The following is a 24833-nucleotide window of genomic DNA, read 5'->3' as shown; positions in this document are numbered from 1 at the left end:
CTGTCAGTACAGTTCACAATTGAAAGTTTGTTGATAAAAGTCCTCCTCGCTGCACCTCTGCAACCCCCAGAGGGGGGCCTCTCATGTGTCCCCTCCATTTTAACCTGGGCGCACATTGTGGAAAAAACCTTTCCACCATCCTCATCTTACATATCCAAGCTCAAAATATACTTTCGTTCACGACAAGGTTTGTTATTAATGCAAACAACTTGAATCCACAGCACAGATGAGGAGAAAATTCAAGCTCGTGGTGGCGCTATAGAAAAAAGTCACTTACAGAAACGGCTAATTTGAGGAAGGTCATTTGAAGGTCATAAAAAATAAACTAAAATAAAAGCTTTGACCTGATAGCAATACTAGATGGAATGTTGGAGGCCAGTACTAGCCAACTTGAACTGGCTCCCAGTTGGTCTAAGATGCGACTTTAAGGTTCTGTTACATTCATTCATTCATTTTCTACCGCTTTTCCTCACAAGGGTTGCGGGGGGTGCTGGAGCCTATCCCAGGAGCCCTGTCTTTGGGCGAGAGGCGGGGTACACCCTGGACTAGTCTACCTAAAAACTGACAGCATATGTCATTAAAACAATCCCCTCACCACAGCAAAGAGTCTGGCTTGGCGATGGAGCCTATCCCAGCTGTCTTCAGGCATGAGGCGGGGTACACCCTGGACTGGTCGCCAATCACAGGGCACATATAGACAAACAACCATTCACACTCACATTCATACCTATGGACAATTTGGAGTCACCAATTAACCTAACATGTTTTTGGAATGTGGGAGGAAACCGGAGTACCCGGAGAAAACCCACGCATGCACGGGGAGAACATGCAAACTCCACACAGAGATGGCCGAGGGTGGAACTGAACCCTGGTCTCCTAGCTAGACCGCCATGCCGCCGGTTCTGTTACATGTCTACAAACTATTACACCTTGATAAAAGTGTATAGGACTACCCATATAATCATCATATGGCAGTCATGTGATTACTGAGGGTAGCTTGGTGTAAATAAACTTCCCAAATTAGAGTTCCCCTTCGTTCACAACCCTTCGCCGGTCTTTTGACAATCCCGAGAGGCACAAAGAAGTATGTAGGCTCTAGAGCCTTTTCTATTTGGGTTCCAACACTGTGCAATGGCCTACCTCCTGACATCAGAGCTGCTACCTCAGTAGAAATGTTCAAGTCCTGACATGAAACGTATCTTTACACTTTAGCATTTATTTAATAGTATTCCTGGCCTAGTATTCCTTGACTGTCTTTGGCTGATGATCATCCTAAGTCTCTACTGATGGCCCTACATCTATGAACTGGATTATTATGCTATTTGAATTTACTTTGTAGGCTGCACGGTGGGAAAGTGGTTGGCGCGCCATCTCACAGTGCGTGGCTGGGTTTTCCCCGGGTACTCCAGTTTCCTCCCTAGCATTCTAAAAACATGCTAGGTTAATTGGCGACTCCAAATTGTCCATAGGTATGAATGTGAGTGTGAATGGTTGTTTGTCTATATGTGCCCTGTGATTGGCTGGCTGTATTTGATTGATAAAAATAATACTTGATAATGATTTAGTACTTAGTGGAGAAACACTTGTTGTCAAGACATTTCTAATTGCTCTTAAAATTTAAATCAGGAGTGTACATGTATTTGTTAAATATAAATATTTGTTCTTGTTGATTGTGTAAGGTTACCCCATTAAAAACGTATGAACAGTCCACAACCTTTATTGTTGATTTATGTGTTGTTTTTTTGTAGGCCATTCTAAACCCTCCCAGCCGCTATCAGTACCTAAACATGAATCACGTTGGATCTTTCCTATGAGAAGACACATTCAAGGTTTAACTGATTCCTAATCTCACATCTGCAGAGTTACAACCGGGATGAGGCGCAGGCAGCTCTATCACACAGACACTTGGTGTTAAGATTGTTTTTGTCCCGAGTAAGAAAGATGGCAGCCAGTGTAGGTAAACCAAGTTACCCCCGAGTCGAGGCTGCCTGGTTTATTTGCTGAAGCAGCAGACGGGTTTGATGCCATGCCAGAGAGGCATATAAATATATAAATGTGTGCAGGATGGGGGGGCGCTGGAGATAACATGGGGGGAGGACAGCTGGGGTGTTTCATTACAGAGGAAGCCCAGCGGAACATAAAACAACACTTTCTAGCGCCTTTGATTTTGAGCTATTGTACACACACTGCAGGACAACCTGTCCGTCATGAAAGTATTCGTTACTAATGCTATGTGTTGCAAAGACAACACTGGTGTAAACTTACAAAAATTACATTTTTCAATGTGACATTACAACTAGTCACATTGAAAAATTATTAATCACAAGTTGTTTGGCTAGACAAATATAAAGATATCAAAAAATGGCAAAAAAGGCAACAAATGGTGTATAAAATTGCATGATTTATTCACAAAACACATTATCGTGTAAAAGATTGTCGTACGAAAAGTTTACAGCCGTGACTCGTGAGCATAAAATCCATGCACAAATCTCTACGCGGTCACCAAAATAGATAGTGATTAGAAAAAATAGTTGCTGATAGGAAAAGAGGAGCCGACTCGTTGCCTGAAATGTGGCGTATTAAAACAACAGAGCTGTGCAAAAATAGACTGCAGTCTCTTGTCAGCACTGCTTGCCGCTTATTTAGCTGGAGGCGGGGTGGGGGGTGTAGTCGGCTGAGTGTGTTTTGTTTTGACGACAGCGTTCTTCTTCTACAGTGGTAAAATAGTGTTTGCAAAAAAAAAAAAGTGGGGAAATTACAACTCAATGGCAGGTGAGGACCAAGAGGAAAAAGTGTAGGAATCAATAACGGTCAGTGTAAATAACATTGGGCTGGCTTGGTTGGAAGGGCAGGGGGGGGGCATGATGGGGCATTAGCAGTGACAGGTGCCTCTTAAGGCAGCTTTGAGTAATTGAATTGGCTAAAGGAACTGTCTCTTCAGAGTGTAAGATAAATCTTCCTTGTTGTTGTGGGAGTGGCTGAGCCTTGCTGTTGTTAAAACGTATCGATTAGTACAGTGGTGTAAATCTTAATATATAAACACACACACACACACAGTGAATGAAATGTGTATTTGATCTGCTAATTTTGAATGTCAATGATTCTTCAGAGGTAAATAGTCGCTAATCTCAGAATAGCATCAATTCAGGGAGGAGAATTTGCAATTCAGCTCAGTGAAAGAGCAAACGTTCAACAATTTAACATTGAAACATTTAGAAAAGGTGAATTTACGTTCACCTGTGAAGGTTACAGTACACCCAAAAGCCAAATATGCCTAACTTTTAATTAGTGTAGGTATACATATATATATAAAAAAAAACTAGTGTAGTTGAGCACTCCTGTGGGGAGCAATAAATCAGTGATACCACAAGCACTTCTAGTTCATCAATGGTCTCACCATTTTACTGCCCTAATACGCTTATTGCAGTAATACACCTGCTGCCGCATCGTCCATTATTTTAATGAGTTTATTTGAAAAAAAAAACATACTGTGTGGATCAAAACTGCCTTGATTCAGTTCACGTTTAGGCATATTATTTGGGTTGAGATTGCAGTGCACTACTGCTCTGAGTAAAAAAATGGCAACTCCAAACAGTAGAAGTAACACGGCTCTCTGGCGCCCTCTAGTGTGTAGAAACATTAACCCCCAAGGACACGTCACTCACTTTTTAAAAAATAAATCGATATTGCTGAAGCAGTCAACATTTTTCTTCACAGTTCCAGTTTAGCTTATAGAGTGTTTTTTGCATTTTTAAAGTTCTTGCTGCTGCCTATTTTATTGTGCAAGTAAACGATTTAGCAGCCTGTATATAAAGATGTACTATGTCTAATCGGTAAAGTATAACAGCATCAAAGAATTGATTGAAAAGGATTCAAAAACGACTCACTAATGATTTGAATTGTACTGGAATGGTCCAAGTTGACAACTGTAGCAAACACTGCACCAAAATCAGGATGAAATAACTGCTCCGGGAATAAATATGTCCTCCAAGCAACATGAGCCTCCAAGCACTACACTCATCAGTAGACCACCTGACACCCTGATGACCATGATCAAGCACCACGGGCCCAAAACTGACCCGAGCTCTCAATACGTCAACGACTGCGAGCGCTCGTCGGCAGAAAATGAAAGACGCAAAGAAAGGAGAGGAGGTAAAATGTGGGGGGCCGGGGATCAGGGGACGCACAGGGTGCTGGAAGAAACAGCCAGGGCGCACACCGGTGTGGGTATGCCGTAGTAGGAGGGGTCGGTGAGAGGGAAGAGGAGAAGGAGGAAGAGGATGACCCCCAGCAGGTAACAGAAGAGGACAGTGAGGCGGTGCGGGTGATCCAGGGCCGAACTGATGGCCGGGAAACCCATGTAGTTACAGAAGGAGTGGCAGAGCACTGGGCCCACCAGGTGACCTGAAAAACAAAGGAGGAAAGACGCACAGCTGGATGAATGTTTACGGCAACTGAGCTCAAGCTATGGTTTAACACGCATACGGGACTGCTAAAAACAATTTGCATTTACAAGTAAGTGGACATTAGATACAAAAAAATGCCTATTTTAGATACTGTAAACTCTATTATATGCCTCTCAGTTATTACCCACATTTTTGGACTCCTAAACACGATAACCCACACAAGAAAGCTTTCTAGATCTTCCACACTCTGCACCTCTTTCTGCTCCCAAACCCAAAAGGACTGTTTAATTTACTCCACCCCCGGCCCCTCCGCTAGTCCGACTCCACAATGATTGGTCACACTCTACACACACTACCAAGGACTTCCGAAAAGTTCTTCCAGGGCTCACTTCCAAATGCGCAAACCTCATGATCTGATGCTAACGCATCGTTTGACATGAAAAATACAACATTTATAGGCATAGTAGGTCCTCTTTACAAAACAATTACTGGCTGTATTGTACTTAGAAATCATGCCAATGTTGCAATACAACATCAGGTCTTGTCAAAATATCTTCCTGCTATATTATGTTGAGTGAATTGCCGGGTGGCAAATGTCATATTGCAGTGAATGAAATGAATTAAGTAAATGAAAGAATGACCGTTCATGTGGGGGGGAAATGCTTTCCCCAGCAGACCACTCCATCATGGCGCCATTTCCTCCAAAACACTAACCAACATGTTGAAGCAGCCACTTGAAACACCAGATGAAAAAAAATCCACTTTTACTCATCACTAACCCCGAGTGGAAGCTGACTGTGTCGGCTAAGTTTAGCAAAGCATGCTGGTGCCGCTTTGTGTGTTCCAATTCAGGCTATATGAGTGTGTTTATACTTTGTTGTGTTTTATCACTTCTTAATAAAGCAATTAGAGTTTGTTGAGGGTTTTGTAGCAGTGCGTGTAGAAGTATTACAATAAAGGTGCATTTTATTCACTGACACAAAACAACACGCTAAATTCTAATTAATTGTGCAGCCCTGATGTATTTTTTTTTAAGGTACAGTTCCTCGATTCTGAAAGCCAATAGTTTTAGCCACTAAGAGTAATTCGCTTTATGTATAGTTTACCGTTTCTTCAGAAGTACATACACTACTTTGTTGCATTTGCATGACAATCACAAAACCCAACATGAGCCTGTATGGAAGCCTCCTTACCTGTTCTCACAAAAATGAAGGCTGCGTAGGCGCCAAACATGGCCGCGTAGGAGAACTGGAACGCTGTGACAGGGATAAAAAAATTAAAAAAAATCAGTTCCCCATTAGCATCATCCCTTGCCTCCAATGTGACTATGACGAGGATTACATACCAGCCGAGAGGAAGATCCCTGACAACGACCCCCGTCTGAAGCGCAGCGACTCAATCACGTGATGGAAGTGAGCTACGAGATCACATGTTCCAAATTCGATGACTAAGATCGTTCAAAGTCCACGCGTGTTTCGTCTGAACTCTGAACTCACCCATGCCAAAAAAGAGTGGGCAGGTGAAGATGGCGGTGGCGGGGCCGGCGCAGGGCACCAACATGGGCAGCATACAGGCTCGGAATACCAGCTCTTCCGTCAATGGCGCCACCACCTGGTTCCTCAACCAGCGCATGTCGTTGAAACACAACGTCCAGAACCACGGGTCTGCAAGTGGAAGTGTACAAACATGAAGTCGTCAATGTTAATTGGATAACTGGCTCGAGACCAGACTGCAATAATGACCTTATGACCTTCTAAAAACATAGTTTTAACATTACTGCATTACTCACAAGTATTTATTTCTGGTTACTTTCCCATTCATAAATGTAATTGGTTAAGGGAAAGTACAAATGATGTTGTTTAATATTGATGTTCAGAATTCAGCTGTTTGTGAACACAACTCAAGTAAGCATGATTAATGGAGGAGGAGAACCATGTAAGTGAAATGGTATATTTCAAAATCTGCCGTGAAAACAAAGGTTGGCCACAAGCACAGACAATATCAGGAAAAACAGAAGATGGATTATTTTTTTGTTGAGCACAGGCGCATCCCGATGTGTCTACGATGCAGAGAAACTTGCTGTGCAAGAGGAACAAAGCATCAGATGTCAGTAATCAAGTCAACCTGCTGAGGAGTATGAAAAATAACAGGGAGATGAGAGAGGGGAACAGATCACCAATCTTAAAACATGTCTGCTTCAGCAACAAGATTTTTTTTTTTCAAGAAAAGCCAGCAAAGCGAGGAGACGTGGCAGTCGAAGCACGCCACATAATGAGTGAGATGATTCCCAAGGCCGGAAAGCCATTCAAAGGTGACTTCATGAAATAGTGCATGTTATAGGCTTGTTGCACATTGTGCTTCCAATGCATGCCGCCATCTATGTGATGACATTGTGGATGCTGGTTTTACATGGCAGAGTGGGGCTGAAACTACAACTAATGGAGGACCATTAATGACCGGGAGAAGAAATGTATTGGTGGCACGGTCAAAGAAAAGAGGGCGTGGAGGCCATTTAATCTGCATTGCATTATGCATTAGCAGTCCTTGTGCAGCCAATGCCTACATTTTCATGTATGTTATTGTCAAATGCATTCATTGATCCAGCAGCTTAAAGCACCAGCAATGCCACACATTTTTTTTAGGAAACAGAACCATATGAGGATGTGCTCTACTTCACTGAGGTACGTTGGTTCAGCAGAGAAAGGTCTTGAAGGCATGGGGTGGCCGGTCTTATACTAAGTGATCCCAAAAGGCTTCCCAGTGATGCTTATGACAATGTCAGAGTTGTCTCCACAAAACATGTGCTTTGGAAACAAAATGGGTGCATAATACAACATTCAGTGTTGATGAAATACAGATACCATTATAATACTAAAGAAGGAATTTGATGTTTGCGGCCACCTTCTCCTTTGTTGTGCAAGATGCTCCTCTTGTGTGCAATTCTGAGCTCAAAGCCAACTTCAGGGATGTGAATGGAAAAGCTGACAAGCTTGGACAATTTTTGAGAGAATTGCCCGCACCTTCCCTGAGCTTCCCAGGATGTTTAGATGAACCACGTGCCTTTTCGGGTAGCACATGCCTGTGTGAAAAACTCTTCTCCACCATGACCTTTAATAAGTCAAAGCACAGGTCCCAAACTTACTGATGAGCATCTTCAAGTCATTCTGAGGGTCTCAACTGCTTCATCCCTTAAGCTAAATGTGGCTCCATTGTGCAAAGAAGAAGCACTGCCAGGTCTCTGGCAGCAAGGAGTACTCAAAAGAAGCTTTTTTGAAAAATGTTCATGTTAAGAAGCATTCTTGTTGAAGAGTAGAATATCTCCAGCGGCCCCTAAATAAGTTGAGTTTGAGATCCCTGCTGTAAACATGGGTTTTAAACAGACAGGAAGAAGGCCAAATAATGTGCCACTGACACATGGAATAATAGGCCATAGTCAAATTCGAAACAACAATCATTTATGAATTATTTTGAAAAAATAGAATGAGGTATAGATATTCGAACCATGATGTAGCGAGGTCCAACTGTATTTGAATAGCTAAAACACACATGAACCAACTCACCAAATGCTAACCGGATACCTTCCATAAAGGTCCAGGGACAATCCATTCTCAACTGTGTCAGGGGGCCCAGAAACAGGATCTACAGCACGACACATACACACACACATTACAGAGTTGTGGAACAAGCGTCATTTATTGTGCATGCATCATTGTTTACCATGGTGAGCACCAGAGGCAGGACAATGGCAGGGATGAGGCCTTCAAAGCGTATCCCCATGACCGCCAGCAGTGGAGACAACATCTGACACACAAAAAAAAACACAATTTGTTCAATCCAGAGCCGTGCTGACCACCATTTATCTGTGACATGAACTCACCCGGACGCCTGACAATTCCTTCCATATCCACACAAAGAGAGGCGACACACCGGATATGATTAACACGCTGGTGAAGCGTCGTTTTATTACAGCGGGGTGATCCCTAACAGTCAAGCAGAAGAAAATACAAAAGTAATTCTAATTAGCATCACGGTTCTGAAAAGATAAACAGACTTGTGGTATGAAGTGAATGGAGGTAGAACTCCTGCTGGCCAACCAAACGCTAAAGTAGAGGTGGGCGATGCTACAGAATATAATAATGATACCATGTAAATACAGCGCCAATAACCTATATGATACAATGTAACGACAGCAACAAAATACAATATTTCATTTGTATTACATAAAATTATTTCAGACGAATAAAGTCAAGAATAAAGTCAGTAAATATGTAAATATCCACTGCTGATCAAAATTTTAAGACATTTTGACATTTAAATTTTTACTGTTGGCTTTTAAGAAAGTTCTAAATGCTTCAAAATGCAAAAAGAAGAAATAAGATAGAGACAAAAAGTATTTTAAGTCATTTATTGCAAGCAAGCACTAAAGTGAAATAGGCTGAGTTAAAGTTTAATACAGCCTTTAAAAGCCAAAATCAACAGCTTATTTCAGCTCAACAGTTTGCAATAAATTGCTTACTATTTTTTTTATCTCACTCTCATTTCTTCTTTTTCAAGCTCTACTTATAACCCCCTTATAAAATGTAAATTCTTGCATTTTTGGTCAGGAAAGGACACAATGTATACATTAGATTTGAACTCAAACATCTTTGTGAAACCTATGGAGCCCATCACTCCATCTACCAGATACCCATACTTTCGTGGTATCATTACTATGGTTAGCCAACTCGATCAGCAAACCTCCACGCTCAGGCTAATTAGGCTAATTATTTGTTATGAATAAAGGCAATTAGTGAAGAGTTGAAAATCAAAGTCAGGCCTACCTTGGCAGGTCACTCCTCCACACGTACAAACTCCCAACGTAGGAACAAGCGAGTAGCAGACAGAACAGGATCGACAGCCCGCACACTGGAGGCACAGCATCGCCATTGCTAAGCTCCCCTGCCAGAAGGCTCGGCACTAATTCCTCCTCATCTGCCATAGCGTCGGTGTCAAATGGCTAAAGCAGAAGACTAAGCACAACATGGAGGGGAACTGGGCCATCTAACGTAGTCAAAAAAACAGCAGAGAGGACTGTTATAGTCCCCATTGACGTAAGCTAACGTTGCTAGGACAGAGCAGTGTGACCACTTCACATGGTTATTGTGACCGAGGTTATTGTTCAAATTTGCAAAACATATGCACGCACTTCGACCGTCGTCTTCTTTGTAGGCGTATAAACGTATTCTTATGTTTGTTGTAACAAACAATACACGTTACCAAACAAGTGGACAGTCGCACACTAGCTAAACCAAACGAAGCATAGTCTGGATTGACCCGAAGTAGTCCACTTTCTAACACCTCAAAATGTTCTTCTCTCTTCCTGTAGACTCTTGTGGTTTCATTATTATAGTCTACACATTTGAATAAACAAAACTTTTAACGTATTTTGTTGCGTGTGCGTTTTGGTTACCAACATACTGCACTCTTCTAAGCCGTCATGCACTAGCTAATTAGCCATATTAGTCGGCGCACGTTGATTACGTCATAAAAGTGTCTTCTTCTTTTGGTTTAAATGGCGGGTTGCAACCATGATAAAAGTCTTCTTCGTAGTCTTGTAATTAACAGAAATGGCGCCTCCTGTTGACCATGTTTACGCAATTGCATCAACAGAAAGCGATTGTATTCAGTGGAATGAACCAACACACATATATACATACAGGATATGTCTTATTATATTCTTACAAACTATCGGTAAATCAAGTAAATGCAGGAACAGCATTGTTGATACCGATGCTTTTTACTTGAAAATACGAATATGAAAAATCATATTGAATGATTGTGTCTCGAATATGTGCTCTTATTCAAATGATTTGGATTTTTACCCTTAAAGCCCCCAGTCCTCAATCTCTGAAAAGTCAGTGCGTGCTTAAGTATTTTTTATGAACAACATAACAACCAAATACAGATATTTTTCACGAAATGAGAACTGAAAAGTCGTACATTCATGAGAAAAAGAGTCGTACCATCATAATATTCCAACCAAAGCCACAATTACCTTTGTTAGCCGTCTCAGGCAATGCCTGTTACGACGTAGTATTAAAATAATTTGATTTCGATAATAATGTCTTAAATTTCCGAATTTATCCCCGTAATATTACATGTTTTCTCGTAAATTTACAACGTCACTCTCGTAGATTTATGACTTATTGCGAGAAAAAAATGGAACTTTGTTACAGGCATTGTCTTGAGACAGCTATTGTATTTCATTTTTTTGTGTGTGTGTTTATTGGTAATTTTTAACATGTAAACTTGGGGCTGTCAGACTTTGAACTTTTTACCCAAATTACCATTCATACAATATTTTTGTTTGGTGGTGTTTTTCTCTTTAAATGTGTTAAAGGAGTGCTTGAACAGCTTTTGAAAGCACAGATTTCCGAGGATTCACGAAGGCAGCAGCACTTACCTTGGTTGAGGAAGCGAGAGAGAGAGAGAGAGGAAGAGAGAGAGAGGAAGGGAGAAGGCGAGCATCACTACACTGCCTCCTCCATCCTCACTCTGGACCTTCGATTTTTAACCTTCCCTAGGCGGGACTGACGTGGACTGTCAGGATCCTCCCACCCACCAAAAATACACGCACGGATCCACAGTGACACACGCGCACCAAAGGAGGAATTACACAGCGGTTTCCGAGCTCCGTTGGCAAAACATCAGCGGGTAGGGGCTTGTTTATGTGCTCATCAGCTGTGTGCCTCCATGAAAGCAAATGGCAGCTGATGTCTAATCTGTTTGAAACCATCTTTTGTCATTGGAGTGTAGCGAACGTGGGGTGTGGGGGGGGGATTAATATCCCATTTGTGCTTTGTTAAAATTGTGTTGTCTTCCTCTGTCTCCATGATTGTCGCTTAGGAGGGTGTGTGTGTGTGATGATGATGATGATGATGATATTTTCTGGTAATGGAATCCCCCCGGGTACGAATCCAGCTGTATGAAACACAACATACATTGGATGCTAAACGTTCATTTATGGCGTATATTGGTATTCTTACTACATCATCACGCATATAGCCCTGCAAACCCACTGCAATGTGCCTAGACTGAGCAGTAATAATAGAGACTCCTTAAAGGGTGGGAGGAAGGGAGGAAGAGGACATGTTCAATTCAATCTGGTATAATCGAGTGAAAATATCTCAGTTATGGTTTTGTCATGATCCGGAAATATTTGTACACTTTGCTGAGTAATGACTCATGCTGGCCTGCTGACGAACATATACTGAATGTTGTCAGCCATACTGCACCGTATTACTGTATATGCACTGTACAGTTGCGGGAATAAGTATTTGATCCCCTGCTGATTCCTTTCACCCCCCTTTGCAAAGATGTCAACAGTCTAGAATTATGTTACAGAAACATGAAATAATGAGTATAATATTATACATAGTATCGGACTGAGGAATTAGTAAATAGTGATTGGACACAGGGTGGCACGGCGGTCGAGTGGTTAGCGCGCAGACCTCACAGCTAGGAGACCCGAGTTCAATCCCATCTCTGTGTGGAGTTTGCATGTTCTCCCCATGCATGCGTGGATTTTCTCCGGGTACTCCGGTTTCCTCCCACATTCCAAAAACATGCTAGGTTAATTGGCGACTCCAAATTGTCCATAGGTATGAATGTGAGTGTGAATGGTTGTTTGTCTATATGTGCCCTGTGATTGGCTGGCGACCAGTCCAGGGTGTACCCCGCCTCTTGAGTCGATTTGACACCAAAGAGCCCAATTCTAGTCAAATCTAGACCACATCACATTCTCCCAAAGTTATGTTTATCTTAGTGACAGATCAACATTCCCTCACCTCTCTGATAATCTTGAATTTCTTGCGGAAATTCTGTGATTTATTGCACCAAAAGTGGTCTCCTTCTCACCATCTTGTCGTCAAATTCCAGTCTAGTGCAGGTTGACAATCTTGTCCCTGAGATTCTTTGATAACTCTTTGGTATTGCCCATACTGGTGAGAAGGTTTGAATTGAAGAGACAGACGCTGTCTTCTGAATGGCGTGCTCTTCTCCAGCAGGTATCTGCGAGTTGTGTGTCGGACGGATGGCACATCTCCACTTCTCTCCCACTCAAGCTTGACAGTTGCCCGGAAACATGGCATTCACCTCGTGGCAGCGTAGCTAGCAAATAGCGTGGACAAGAATGTGAGATGCATTCACAGAAATTGGGTCATTACTTCATTCATTCATTTGCTACCGCTTTTTCCTCACAAGGGTCGCTGGAGCCTATCCCAGCTGTCTTCGGGCGAGAGGCGGGGTACACCCTGGAATGGTCGCCAGCCAATCACAGGGCACATATAGACAAACAACCATTCACACTCACATTCATACCTATGGACAATTTGAACCTAGCATGTTTTTTTTGGAATGTGGGAGAAAACCCACACATGCACGGGGAGAACATGCAAACTCCACACAGTGATGGCCGAGTGTGGAATTGAACCCTGGTCTCCTAGCTGTGAGGTCTGCCCACATTCCAAAAACATGCTAGGTTAATTGGTGACTCCAAATTGTCCATAGGTATGAATGTGAGTGTGAATGGTTGTTTGTCTATATGTGCCCTGTGATTGGCTGGCGACCAGTCCAGGGTGTACCCAGAGTCTCGCCTGAAGGCAGCTGGGATAGGCTCCAGCACCCCTCATGAGGAAAAAGCGGTAAAAAAATAAAATAAATGAATGAAAACCAATCAAATATATGGTAAGATAAGAAAATTTGACAATTTTCAAAAAGTGTCATATTTAATAATGTATAATTAATGATTTTATTTTCCAAATATGCAGAAGGCCCCAGGGCTACACACAGGAAAACGTCTATGAAAATGTAAGGGGAGCCCCGCAGATGTATTAGTCCCCTAATATTATTGGTAGATCAACAAGGGCCACATTTTATGTTTTTAGAACAGACTAAATTAGCATCTGCTTCTTCCTTTTTTTTCTTTTTTTTTTTTTTACTGGAGCCTGAGGGTGCTTTGATTCACCAAAGTCCATAGGGGTTACATTACAGTATGTTTGTCTGTACCATCAAGCAACACCTAAGTGAAGTCAAAGCACAGTCGAAGAGGGGGGTGACGGGTGGGGGGAGGGTAAGACAAGTGTTCATAATAGCGTTGTGAAGGATTTGCCCAGCATAATGTGTTACATAATGTCAAGCGCACACGCACACACGTGCTTTCAAACGTGAAGCGAGATGTTTTGTGATGTGACTCACTGACTTAATGACAACAAATATAAAAAGTAGAGTTTAAAACAGGTGGAGAAATTTTTGTCGCAGAGTTGCTTTGTCACGCTCTCAGTTTCTTTCTCGTCCTTTGCGTGTCTCCATCTTTCTCCCACACAATCACCCTTCCCCGCTCGTGGGCGGCCAGAGAGCAGGAGCACTTGTTCGCCAAGAAAGGAGAACTTCCGGCGTCCGGGGCGGAAGCCAAACAATTTCTTATGATGGGAGCATCAATTTTGATATATATATATATATATATATATATATATATATATATATATATATATATATATATATATATATATATATATATATATATATATATATAATTCTGTAAAAACGACTCATTGCATGATGACCTTTGACCCAAAAGAGCCCGCCGCCATTTCTGCTTCAAGGAAAATGATGCGAGATACACCGCAGTTGATATTGTTGATGTTTTCTAAAACACAGTCGTCCCACGCTGCGATTGTTCGAACATTGCTCCCTCAATCTATCGCGGTTTAAAAAAATAATTAATAAATGACCGCTGTTTCGTGGTTGATTATGACCTATTATTAGTCCAAAAATATTGAAAGACAACCTTAGTTATTCTAGTCACTAGGTGGCAGTAATGTTACATTGATGAAACATGACTTTATATGACAAATCCTTCACACTGCATGTAAGCAACGGTATGTCCAAACATGATGAACATGAAAATCATTTTTCCTCCCGTTCCGTGTGGAAGTGGTAAATTTTCAACTTCTTACTTTGGCCTTATTCCATACTCTGTTTGAAACATTGAAGTTTAGAATAAGTAAATTGGAGAGGCTAACTAGTTAGCTTGTCCCTGCCGCAATCCCGTAGCTTGAATAAGAATAGGAGGGTATAGGTGACAATATATAGGCTAGGATAGGATAGGCTCCAGCACCCCCGCGACCCTCGTGAGGAAAAGCGGTAGAAAATGAATGAATGAATGAATACAAAAATAAAAATAACAAAATAATAACAAAATAATAAAACCTGACACCACCTGTTTATATGGAAAAAGACCATCAATCAATCAATCAGACCAGTCCAGGGTGTACCCCGCCTCTCGCCCAAAGACAGCTGGGATAGGCTCCAGCACCCCCCTGACCCTCGCAGGGAAAAAGCGGTAGAAAATAAATGAATTAATGAATCAATCAATCAATCAAAGGCCGTTTGCTATAGCAGAGGGAATCTGACCCTGGGCTCCCATGGCATAATTTGAACGTATGAAGGAATATGATCGACTCGGCAGCCATCTCTGGCTCACATATGCTTTAAAAGCTACATAATGTTATATAATAATAATAATAATAAGAAGAAATTTCCTGGAATATGAGCTAAAAATAACTGAATGTAAACATGATACAATTACATGCATCAATTTCATGTTGTGTTATTTGCAATGCAGCCCTTGCAGCCAGTGTTGTGCCTTTATCCGTTTGGCTCCATTATACTGTCCTCTTCCTTTGTCTTCTTTCTTTTGTTACCCCTCCCCTTCTCCGCCTCCACCCACAGGATGTGACTGTGGCTTGATTAGAAAAAGCGTGGCAATCCATCACCCTGCCAGTGTGTGGTGCTTTTACGCATGCGCGTACACACATGTAACCCCCCCGCAACCCCTTTCACTACAGTCACCCTGTTCCTCACTCCTCTCCTCTACTTCATGACCTCCTACAGCGACATGCTAGCTTCTGTGATTTGTTTTTGTTCTACCGGGGAGACGTGCCCTCCATCCACCATCGTCAACCCCCCCCCCCCCCCCCCCCACCCATCCACCCACCCCTTGCTAGGCTCGCAGAGAAGCCTAAATGACACCATGTCAGCTGTCCTTCTTTTGCTTCCGCTCATCCCCGCCTCCCGAGAGTCCACTTTGGCAGAGAGTCTGCTGCCGCTCAATATCCAGGCAGGCTAATGAAATGTCCACCGACTGCTTGATGCAAGCTCAGGTCATCTGTCATGTGACGATGAGCTGCTCTTTTCCTCTTCATCATCATCATCACTTCTGTGACTGATGTGACTGTCTGTTTTAGGATGTGTAGCAAAGCCTGTTTTATGTTACTGTACATGTTGATACATTGAATGGAGGCAACAGGACTCATCCAAAAGTTTTTTTCACATTTTTAGGTGTGTGTGTGTCCCTGCTGGGTGTTTCCCATGGGGGTGGTCGCCACCAGTTGTTTGGCTCATGAACGACTCCTCCTGCATAGGAATAGGTCGTTCACCTGGCTGATGGTAACTCGTTAGTGACCACGGTTCCCAAAGAACCGTGAAGAGTCCAGTTGCCTCTATTAAAAGTTTTGCGGATTACTATGACCGGGATAATTGAGTAATTAATAATTAATACACAGACATACAATAAATTGACAACCATCATCACAACGAATCCTTCAATTCAGCGAGCTTCACAGATATTAATCTTTGCTAGATTGTGCACAGTTGGAACCTCTAATATCAAATTAGTCACAATAGGGGTGGTAGCAAGAATGTAAAAAAAACAAACCAGTCCATGACCGCTACAAATAAATGTAGGACTTTTTTCCACGTCAAAGAAAAAGGCTAAAAGCCTCAAGATAAACAAAGATGGTAGGTGTGCAATAACAGTACCTTCATTTACATAGTGTCCTCCACTCTTCTTGGCCTTGCTTGTCTGTCCAGTGTTAGCTTCAGCTTATCTCCTTTTCCTCTGCGACTTCCTCCCCTTTTGTTTACATTGTCGACGCCACTTATCGGCACTTCCGCCCTAGTTGGGTGGTGTGTGTAGACTCCAGTGCAGACTCCTATGCAGATCTCAGGGACGGGTCGATGATCAGTGATTAAAAAAACAAAACAAAAAATTAGTCCTGTGAAATTCAATGTCCAAATGCTCTTGCCTGGTGTAATATGTGAGCAAAATAATACCTACAAAGATGCTTCACAACGCTGTTTTCGTGCCGCCATCTTGCAGAAGTACAGGTCTTCTGTTAAAAACACACACAAATTAGGTTGAATTAGCATCAAAATAGACTATTTATTCCCAAAACAAAGACATTCTATGTAATTCTATGACCCATATAGTCATAATGGTGGAAGGACAAACCTCCTTTCACATGTATGTACATGACGACTCTCAAACATTGACTGAGGGAGATGATTGTTTATGTTTTTCATGCTCATCAATAGGTGCTGTGGACACATTACTGTTCTTCTTCTTCTCTTTATTTGGGCTTTTTCCCTTCTGGGGCAGCCATAGCAATCCAATCCTGTCTTTTAAATCTGTCTCTTTCACACCAACTTCACTACATCCATAAACCTCCTCTTTGGTCTTCTTCTACGCCTCCTACCTGGCAGCGCTAAACGCAGCATCCCAACCATCTCAGTCTTTCCTCTCTGACTTTATGCCCAAAGTCGCTAACATATAATTTCCCTCTGATGTACTCGTTCTTGATCCTATCTATCCTGGTCACTCCCAATGAGAGCCTCAGCATCCTCATCTCTGCTACCTCCAGTTCTGCTTCCAGTCTTTTCCTTAGATTAGATTAGATTAGATTAGATTTTATTGTTATTGCTCATGTCACTGGTACAGGGCAACAAAATGCAGTTAGCATCCAACCAGAAGTGAAAATTTATAAATACCTTATTAGGAAGTTAATGAAGGAATATAATAGAGCTGTAAATGGACATATATATGCACAAACTATAACAGGCTATGACTATGATACAGTGTGGATATATACAGGGATATAAATGACTATAGTATGGCTATTGCAGATGATACAGATTATAAACATTATGAACTATGAATGTGACAAGATATAATAATATTATGCCTCTGAGGTGTTATTTTGTACAAATGTTGTAATAGTTAAAGTGCTAGCTCTTTTGGTTGTGCCCAAAGTCGCTAACATATAATTTCCCTCTGATGTACTCGTTCCTGATCCTATCTATCCTGGTCACTCCCAATGAGAGCCTCAGCATCCTCATCTCTGCTACCTCCAGTTCTGCTTCCCGTACTGTCTCTAAACAAAACAACAATGGCTGGTTTTGTTATTTTTTTATAATAAAAAGGGGCATTTAACAGTATTACTATATTTTAAATACCTTTAAAGGGATGCTGTCATCCATATTGGCTTGTACTGTTGCTTTAAAGCTGCAAACTTTTCCAGCATCATCACACTCACCTTCCCATGGTGATTATCTAATGCGCTTGCAGGGAGGATGAAGCTTATCTGGTTCTGTCATGCTTTCGTTCCACAGAGTGTAGGCGGTCTCGCCCACTTTTCCGATTAATAATAGGTTTGAACCTGCATGCGTATAGATGGCCACTCATCAGGACTTGTGTAAACAGTATCAAAATATCCACTGCGGGCCCACTCTTCTGCTGAAATATTATATTATAATATCTACATGGAAGTCATTCATGGTGTGATTTAACAGTCTAGCTCTGCATGCATTAGAAATACAAGTCACAATTGCAGCTGGCTGACTACTGACTAATCCTCCTCTCCAAACAGCAAGCCCCAGTGGTGGCCAGTGGGCATGGTTTTGGAGGGTAGCTCCGAGGCGCTGTGTCCCCCCCCATCTCTGGAGCTGCGCCCATCGTGCAACAAGAGCCAGCCCTCACCTCCTCTGGGCTCAAGCTCTCAGCTTCCAGACGGAGTCTTTCCTGAAGACAGAGAGCCCATCAAGTACGGCGAGCTCATCGTCTTAGGGTGAGACGCTTAAATCACTTTTTTTTTCCCCTCCACATTTTTTATGAGTCCACGGTGGACCAATGGGCTAATCAATCAGTGTGCAGAGTTGCAGACACACCATCATCTTGATTAGAGTAACATTGAAAGGTCAGGGGGTCCTTGAAAGTCTTAAAGCTGCAAATGACTTCATTATTACATTACTGACGTAGCAAACATTATTAGCCTCACTCCGTTGATGCAGTTAGCTTGTTGACCAAGTCATTTCAATCAGGGGCGTCCAAACTTTTTCCACCAAGGTCCATATACAGAAAAAATTACGAGTTTTTGAATATGATATATAAGTTTTACTCGGCGGTCAAGTGGTTAGTGCGCAGACCTCACAGCTAGGAGACCAGGGTTCAATTCCACCCTCGGCCATCTCTGTGTGGAGTTTGCTCCGGTTTCCTCCCACATTCCAAAAACATTCATTCATTCATTCATTTTCTACCGCTTTTTCCTCACGAGGGTCGCAGGGGGTGCTGGAGCCTATCCCAGCTGTCTTCGGGCAAGAGGCGGGGTACACCCTGGACTGGTCGCCAGCCAATCACAGGGCACATATAGACAAACAACCATTCACACTCACATTCATACCTATGGACAATTTGGAGTCGCCAATTAACCTAGCATGTTTTTGGAATATGGGAGAAAACCCACGCATGCACGGGGAGAACATGCAAACTCCACACAGAGATGGCTGAGGGTGGAATTGAACCCTGGTCTCCTAGCTGTGAGGTCTGCGCGCTAACCACTCGTCCGCCGTGCCGCCCCCATTCCAAAAACATGCTAGGTTAATTGGCGACTCCAAATTGTCCATAGGTATGAATGTGAGTGTGAATGGTTGTTTGTCTATATGTGCCCTGTGATTGGGCTGGCGACCAGTCCAGGGTGTACTCCGCCTCTCGCCCGTAGACGGCTGGGATAGGCTCCAGCACCCCCACGACCCTTGTGAAGAAAACCGGTAGAAAATGAATGAATGAAAGTTTTACTGGACTACAATTTAAAAATGTTGCCTTCACATACCGTACAGTCATCCCTAATTCATCATAGTTAATTGGTTCCAGACCTGACCTCGATAAGTACATTTCCACCAAGTAGGATTCAGTATGAATAAATTAATATTTTCATAGTTACTATGGATGTTCCCATTCGATCTTCAGGACCTGGATCTCCTCCGATATGGTTGGTTACCACCACACAGAAGAAAACGCACCACATTGTTTATACTAGGGACCGTCAATAAATTACTATTGCGTTGAAGAGAGTCATATAAATGGATCTATAATCATGTCCAAATGATTAGTACTACCCTAAAATACTTTGCATGCCCATAGTGTTCCAATTTCATCTTTACCAAAGCCATCAGATTGGATGCCAAATGTGGATTGGGACAACAACAAAAAATATTTCTGATCTTCTAAATAGTTTTTAACATTATTAGGGTCCCCCCAGATATGAAATAATACCCGTATAGTCAACTTTACATTTGTATTACCTAATATAGTAGATATAATCGCTTCTCACACTGTGTTGATTATTGTACTTTGGTTATTGTACGATTGTACTAAACTCACACACCCAACACCAAATCTCTAGTAATGCTACAATGCTACAGTATCATCCATCCATCCGTTTTCTATGCCACTTATCCTTACAAGGTATGCCGGAGCGTTGAAGATGTAGAGAAGTTGCTGTTGGTGTGGATCCACCAGCTGTGTTTTTATGTTATGTCTCAAAACATTTGACTGTATGGTCGATGCCGCAAATGGACTACTTTGTGTAACATTCTCATTAGAGTTTGCCAAAACGAATGAGCCTCAGAGAACATGGTAGTATTATGTAAACTATGTTTTATATACTTTTATATACTTTACTATATTATGTAAAGTATTAGAAGATTTGGTGTTTCATCCAAGATGGCTGAATAAACAAGCTATGATGGAAGTTGTTTGTTGATATCCTTTGAAATGCCACAACAAGTCAAAAGTCTGTTACATGCAATCTTGTACGTTAACCAAGACACCGTACCAGAAACAAGGCAAACAGAAAAAACAAAAACAAGGTTTGAATGTGCTGATATATGATACATGATGTTAAGATTATTACGTAAGTGTGAGACTGCCTGTCACGCCCCTTTTTGTAGCATCCATCCAATCACTGCCTCTTGTGTTCCCTCACTGAAGCATCACATTAGGTGTCCATGGCAACACAAGAAGATCATCTATTTTATGTTTTTTCCATGTCTTGCTTTGAAGGCACAATGGCTCGCTGGCCAATGGCGACAAAGGTCGCAGAAGGAGTCGCCTGGCCCTCTACAAGAGAACAAAAGCTAACGGGGTCAAACCTGATGTCATCCACAATGTCTCCACCCCTCTCGTGTCCAAGGTGAGATATGACAACTACTGTTTGTGTGTGTGTGTGTGTGTGTGTGTGAAAGAGACATGTCTCTATGTGGTTGTTTGTTTTGGCAGGCACTCAGCAACAAAAGCCAGCACAGCATCTCGTACACTTTGTCACGCAGCCACTCAGTCATTGTGGAGTACACGCATGACACAAACACGGACATGTTTCAGGTAAGTGCATCATCAGGTGAAGCCGTGTACACTATATATATATTTATGCTATACATTTGTAACGCTTCTGTCAGATCGGCCGTTCCACAGAGAGCATGATCGACTTCGTGGTAACAGACACGTCAGGCAGTGGCGGAGGTCAGAGCGGGGGCGCAGCCGGGGAGGGCGGCGGCGGCGGAGGTCAGTCGGCGCAGAGCACCATCTCCCGCTACGCCTGCCGCATCATGTGCGAGCGGAGTGCCCCTTACACGGCCCGCATCTACGCCGCGGGCTTCGACTCTTCCAAGAACATCTTCCTGGGGGTGAGTGTTCAAAGCCTGCTCATGCACGTTTAACCCCGGGAGCAGGATGCCATGGCAACCAGGTTCCCTACAGGGACTGTTATGTCACTCTGTGGTGACATCATTGTCGGGAAACATGAGCAAGACTTTTGAGAGTCACAAGGTGACATCAGAAGATGCAGATGCCAAATTAAGTGTACTTTATATATGCATGAATGTCAGTGGTGTCCAAAGCGCGGCCAGGGGGTCATCTAGTGTCCCACCAGTGGTACATTCTTAAAATTACAAAACTTAGTCTTACGTGACTAATTTATCTAATAAATTGTGTGATGGGCGGCAAGGCGGTCTAGTGGTTAGCACACAGACCTCACAGCTAGGAGACCAGGGTTCAATTCCACCCTCGGCCATCTCTTTGTGTAGAGTTTGCATGTTCTCCCCGTGCATGCGTGGGTTTTCTCCGGGTACTCCGGTTTCCTCCCACATTCCAAAAACATGCTAGGTTAATTGCCGACTCCAAATTGTCCATAGGTATGAATGTGAGTGTGAATGGTTGTTGGCGACCAGTCCAGGGTGTACCCTGCCTCTCGCCCGAAGACAGCTGGGATAGGCTCCAGCACCCCCCGCGACCCTCGTGAGGAAAAAGTGGTAGAAAATGAATGAATGAATTGTGTGATATGAGTGTAAGGACTAATATAGGGTTGTTATTCCATGTCTATAGGGTTCAAATAATGTCATAAACAGGTTTTCTATGCTCTATGAAAATATTCTATTTATTAAAATTACTATTAATATTACTTGGCTGAAATTGTCGTCCTGTAAGACACAAACAGCCTTGGATTTTTCAGTATAAAGTTTGGACACCCCTGTTTTACGTGGTGTGGGGCAGTCCAAAACGTGACATGTGAGGTGCTCAAAGCTATGCAGAACTAAGAATAGACAGCATGACTTCATCTCATGCAAAATTCATCAGAACCGCTGGCAACAAAGACACACACACACACACACCTCTGAGCTTGCCATGTGTGTCCGTGTAATTTTATACATTAACGATCACCTCATCACCTAGCGAGCTAATAAGTCTTTTCCTCAGGAATAAGTTTATTCTTAGGCGTGGGTGAACTCCCCAGGATTAGTCAATACAGTGCAGGATTAAATATAGCAGCAGCAAAGTGCAACGTCGTTTTTTTGTTTTTTTTTTTACCCCCGACACCCACCTACACCATCATCATCATCATCATCATCATCCCTCAGGACGTGATTCCCTCTCACCTTTACTTCCGCCTATTCTGTCGTTCCAGGAACGCGCTGCCAAGTGGAGGACGTCAGACGGCCTGATGGACGGACTGACGACCAACGGCGTGCTGGTGATGCATCCGGCGGGCGAGTTTGTGTCCGAACCTGCTCCGGGCGTCTGGAGGGAGATCTCGGTGTGCGGTAATGTCTTCGCCCTGAGGGAGACGCGATCGGCTCAACAGAGAGGAAAGCTGGTAAGATGACCCTGATGAGATGAGATGCATGAATTAGCACAGGGGTGCACATTATATTAATATGTTCACTTATAGCAGCGAGTTATGTACAAAAAATGACTTCATCGTGAACTCCACATTAGTCTACTATTGAGGAATTATGTGCAATTGTCATTATTGCAATATTGATATATTGAATTTTGTGAATGGTATCCACTACTCATATTCATACCTATGGACAATTTTGAGTCTCCAATTAACCTAACATGCATATTTTTGGAATGTGGGAGGAAACCGGAGTACCCGGAGAAAACTTGGCCCTTCTTGGTAATTATTATAGTTATTCTCCATAATGAATGGTTTAATTTTTTTTTTTTTTTTACATAGGGTATATAATATGTTGACAAATTCTTATTTTTATTTTTAATGATGACATGCCACCCTCAGCCATCTCTGTGTGCCAAACTATTTGTTATGAAGGGAGAATCGATTTTGATAGCATATAATTCTGTAAAAACGACTCATTGCATGATGACCTTTGACCCCAAAAAATAATAAATGGGCGCTGTTTCGTGGTTGACTAATGGCCTATTATTAGTCCAAAAATATTGAAAGACAAGCTTAGTTATGGCGGCACGGCGGTCGAGTGGTTAGCACGCAAACCTCACAGCTAGGAGACCAGGGTTCAATTCCAGTTTGCATGTTCACCCCGTGCATGCGTGGGATTTCTCCGGGTATTCCGGTTTCCTCCCACATTCCAAAAACATGCTAAGTTAATTGACTCCAAATTAATAAAAAATATGAGTGTGAATGGTTGTTTGTCTATATGTGCCCTGTGATTGGCTGGCGACCGGTCCAGGGTGTACCCCGCCTCTTGCCTGAAGACAGCTGGGATAGGCTCCAGCACCCCGGTAGAAAATGAATGAATGCCCACACATCACTGCTAAAGTGGTGGAGCAGATCGAGCCTTCATTTTTTGTCACCTTGCTGCTGGTCAATGGTTGACTCCGTAAGTGCAACGGCTCTAGAGGGCAGCAGAGAGAAGAGTCACATGGCTAAGCTGTCCCCTCTCGTCTTGTTCGATTAAGGTGGACAATGAGTCCAACACCCTCCAGGACGGCTCCCTGATTGACCTGTGCGGGGCAACCCTGCTGTGGCGGACCCCCGCCGGCCTGCGCTACACACCCACCCTCAAACAACTCGAGTCCCTACGGCAGGAGCTGAACGCTGCCCGACCCCAGTGCCCCGTGGGCTTCAACACCCTGGCTTTTCCGAGCCTGGCGCAGCGCGAGATCGTGGACAAGAAGCAGCCATGGGTTTATGTCAACTGCGGCCATGTGCATGGTTACCATAACTGGGGCTACCGCAAGGACAAGGTCCCTGCCGGTCCGGGCGGCACAGTCCCGGCCAACACCGGGGAGAGAGAGTGCCCCATGTGCAGGCGAGTTGGCCCCTATGTCCCGCTATGGCTGGGCTGTGAGGGGGGCTTGTATCTGGATGCGGGACCTCCCACTCATGCCTTCTGTCCCTGTGGTCACGTGTGCTCTGAAAAGACAGTGGCAGGTTGGAGCCAGATCCCACTACCCCACGGTACCCACGCCTTCCACGCCGCATGCCCCTTCTGTGGCACCTGGTTGACAGGGGAGCAGGGCCACATTAAACTTATCTTCCAGGGCCCTGTCGATTGAAGCCACACCTGGAAGTCATGCTGAAGGGAAAAATTTTGAACTCTCATGCAACAGCTGATGCAAAGGCTTCAAGTGTAATTTCATGTGTATGGACACTTTGTAAATAAATGTGTTGACACGATCGGCTACTTTGTTCACTACATGAATACAGGACATTTTCTCGGAGGTGTAGCCTGCACCACATCACTGATGCTAAAAATAACTCAAGGTCACCAGCAGTCTCATCATTAGGACAGAAGGAGGTGCAGAAGAACCACTCTGGCATTACATAATAGAATATATTACGTGCTTTAAATTATATAGATTGAATTGGATTCTAAATAAGTGTGATCCTACCTTGGCTCTGCAAGTGATGTAAAAGGATACAAATGTGGGGGGGGTGAGGCAGCCATGATGATCATAGGTAGCCAGTAGAGGACAGAACCGATGGTCTGCATGACCTTGAAATGAAAATGTTT

The 24833-nt window shown here is 43.1% G+C and overlaps 2 protein-coding genes across 4 annotated transcripts in view; one reads left to right on the top strand and one right to left on the bottom strand.

Moving 5' to 3' along the window:
- Positions 1 to 9948, bottom strand: part of rce1a (Ras converting CAAX endopeptidase 1a) — a 60803-nt gene extending 50855 nt beyond the window's left edge. Inside the window, exons 1-8 of one of the 2 annotated variants that reach the window (XM_058068057.1) lie at positions 9227 to 9946; positions 8284 to 8386; positions 8124 to 8207; positions 7967 to 8045; positions 5903 to 6070; positions 5752 to 5823; positions 5600 to 5662; positions 1584 to 4404 (exon numbers count right to left, since the gene is read on the bottom strand). In XM_058068057.1, coding sequence (XP_057924040.1) covers positions 4175 to 4404; positions 5600 to 5662; positions 5752 to 5823; positions 5903 to 6070; positions 7967 to 8045; positions 8124 to 8207; positions 8284 to 8386; positions 9227 to 9384 — 957 coding nt within the window. In that variant the 5' untranslated portion in view covers positions 9385 to 9946 and the 3' untranslated portion in view covers positions 1584 to 4174. Of the gene's footprint in view, positions 1 to 1583; positions 4405 to 5599; positions 5663 to 5751; positions 5824 to 5902; positions 6071 to 7966; positions 8046 to 8123; positions 8208 to 8283; positions 8387 to 9226 lie in introns of those variants that run through there. The other variant, XM_058068058.1, reaches the window with a different exon arrangement.
- Positions 9949 to 10861: 913 nt separating this feature from the next.
- On the top strand, positions 10862 to 24562 carry peli3 (pellino E3 ubiquitin protein ligase family member 3). Of its 2 annotated transcripts, XM_058068011.1 has the most exons (7): positions 10862 to 11099; positions 18152 to 18349; positions 20623 to 20752; positions 20839 to 20940; positions 21015 to 21242; positions 22520 to 22708; positions 23776 to 24558. In XM_058068011.1, the coding sequence occupies exons 2-7, from the start codon at positions 18177 to 18179 to the stop codon at positions 24373 to 24375; spliced, it is 1422 nt and encodes a 473-aa protein (XP_057923994.1). In that variant the 5' UTR covers positions 10862 to 11099; positions 18152 to 18176; the 3' UTR covers positions 24376 to 24558. The 2 variants fall into 2 exon arrangements, with proteins under 2 accessions (XP_057923994.1, XP_057923995.1); XM_058068012.1 differs by lacking the exon at positions 10862 to 11099 and having other exon boundaries at positions 18153 to 18349; positions 23776 to 24562.
- Positions 24563 to 24833: the final 271 nt, after the last annotated feature.

The sequence above is a fragment of the Doryrhamphus excisus genome, chromosome 3 (genome assembly GCF_030265055.1).
Source record: "Doryrhamphus excisus isolate RoL2022-K1 chromosome 3, RoL_Dexc_1.0, whole genome shotgun sequence".
In the NCBI taxonomy this organism is placed as follows: domain Eukaryota; kingdom Metazoa; phylum Chordata; class Actinopteri; order Syngnathiformes; family Syngnathidae; genus Doryrhamphus; species Doryrhamphus excisus.
This window is presented reverse-complemented; position numbering and strand designations above follow the sequence as displayed.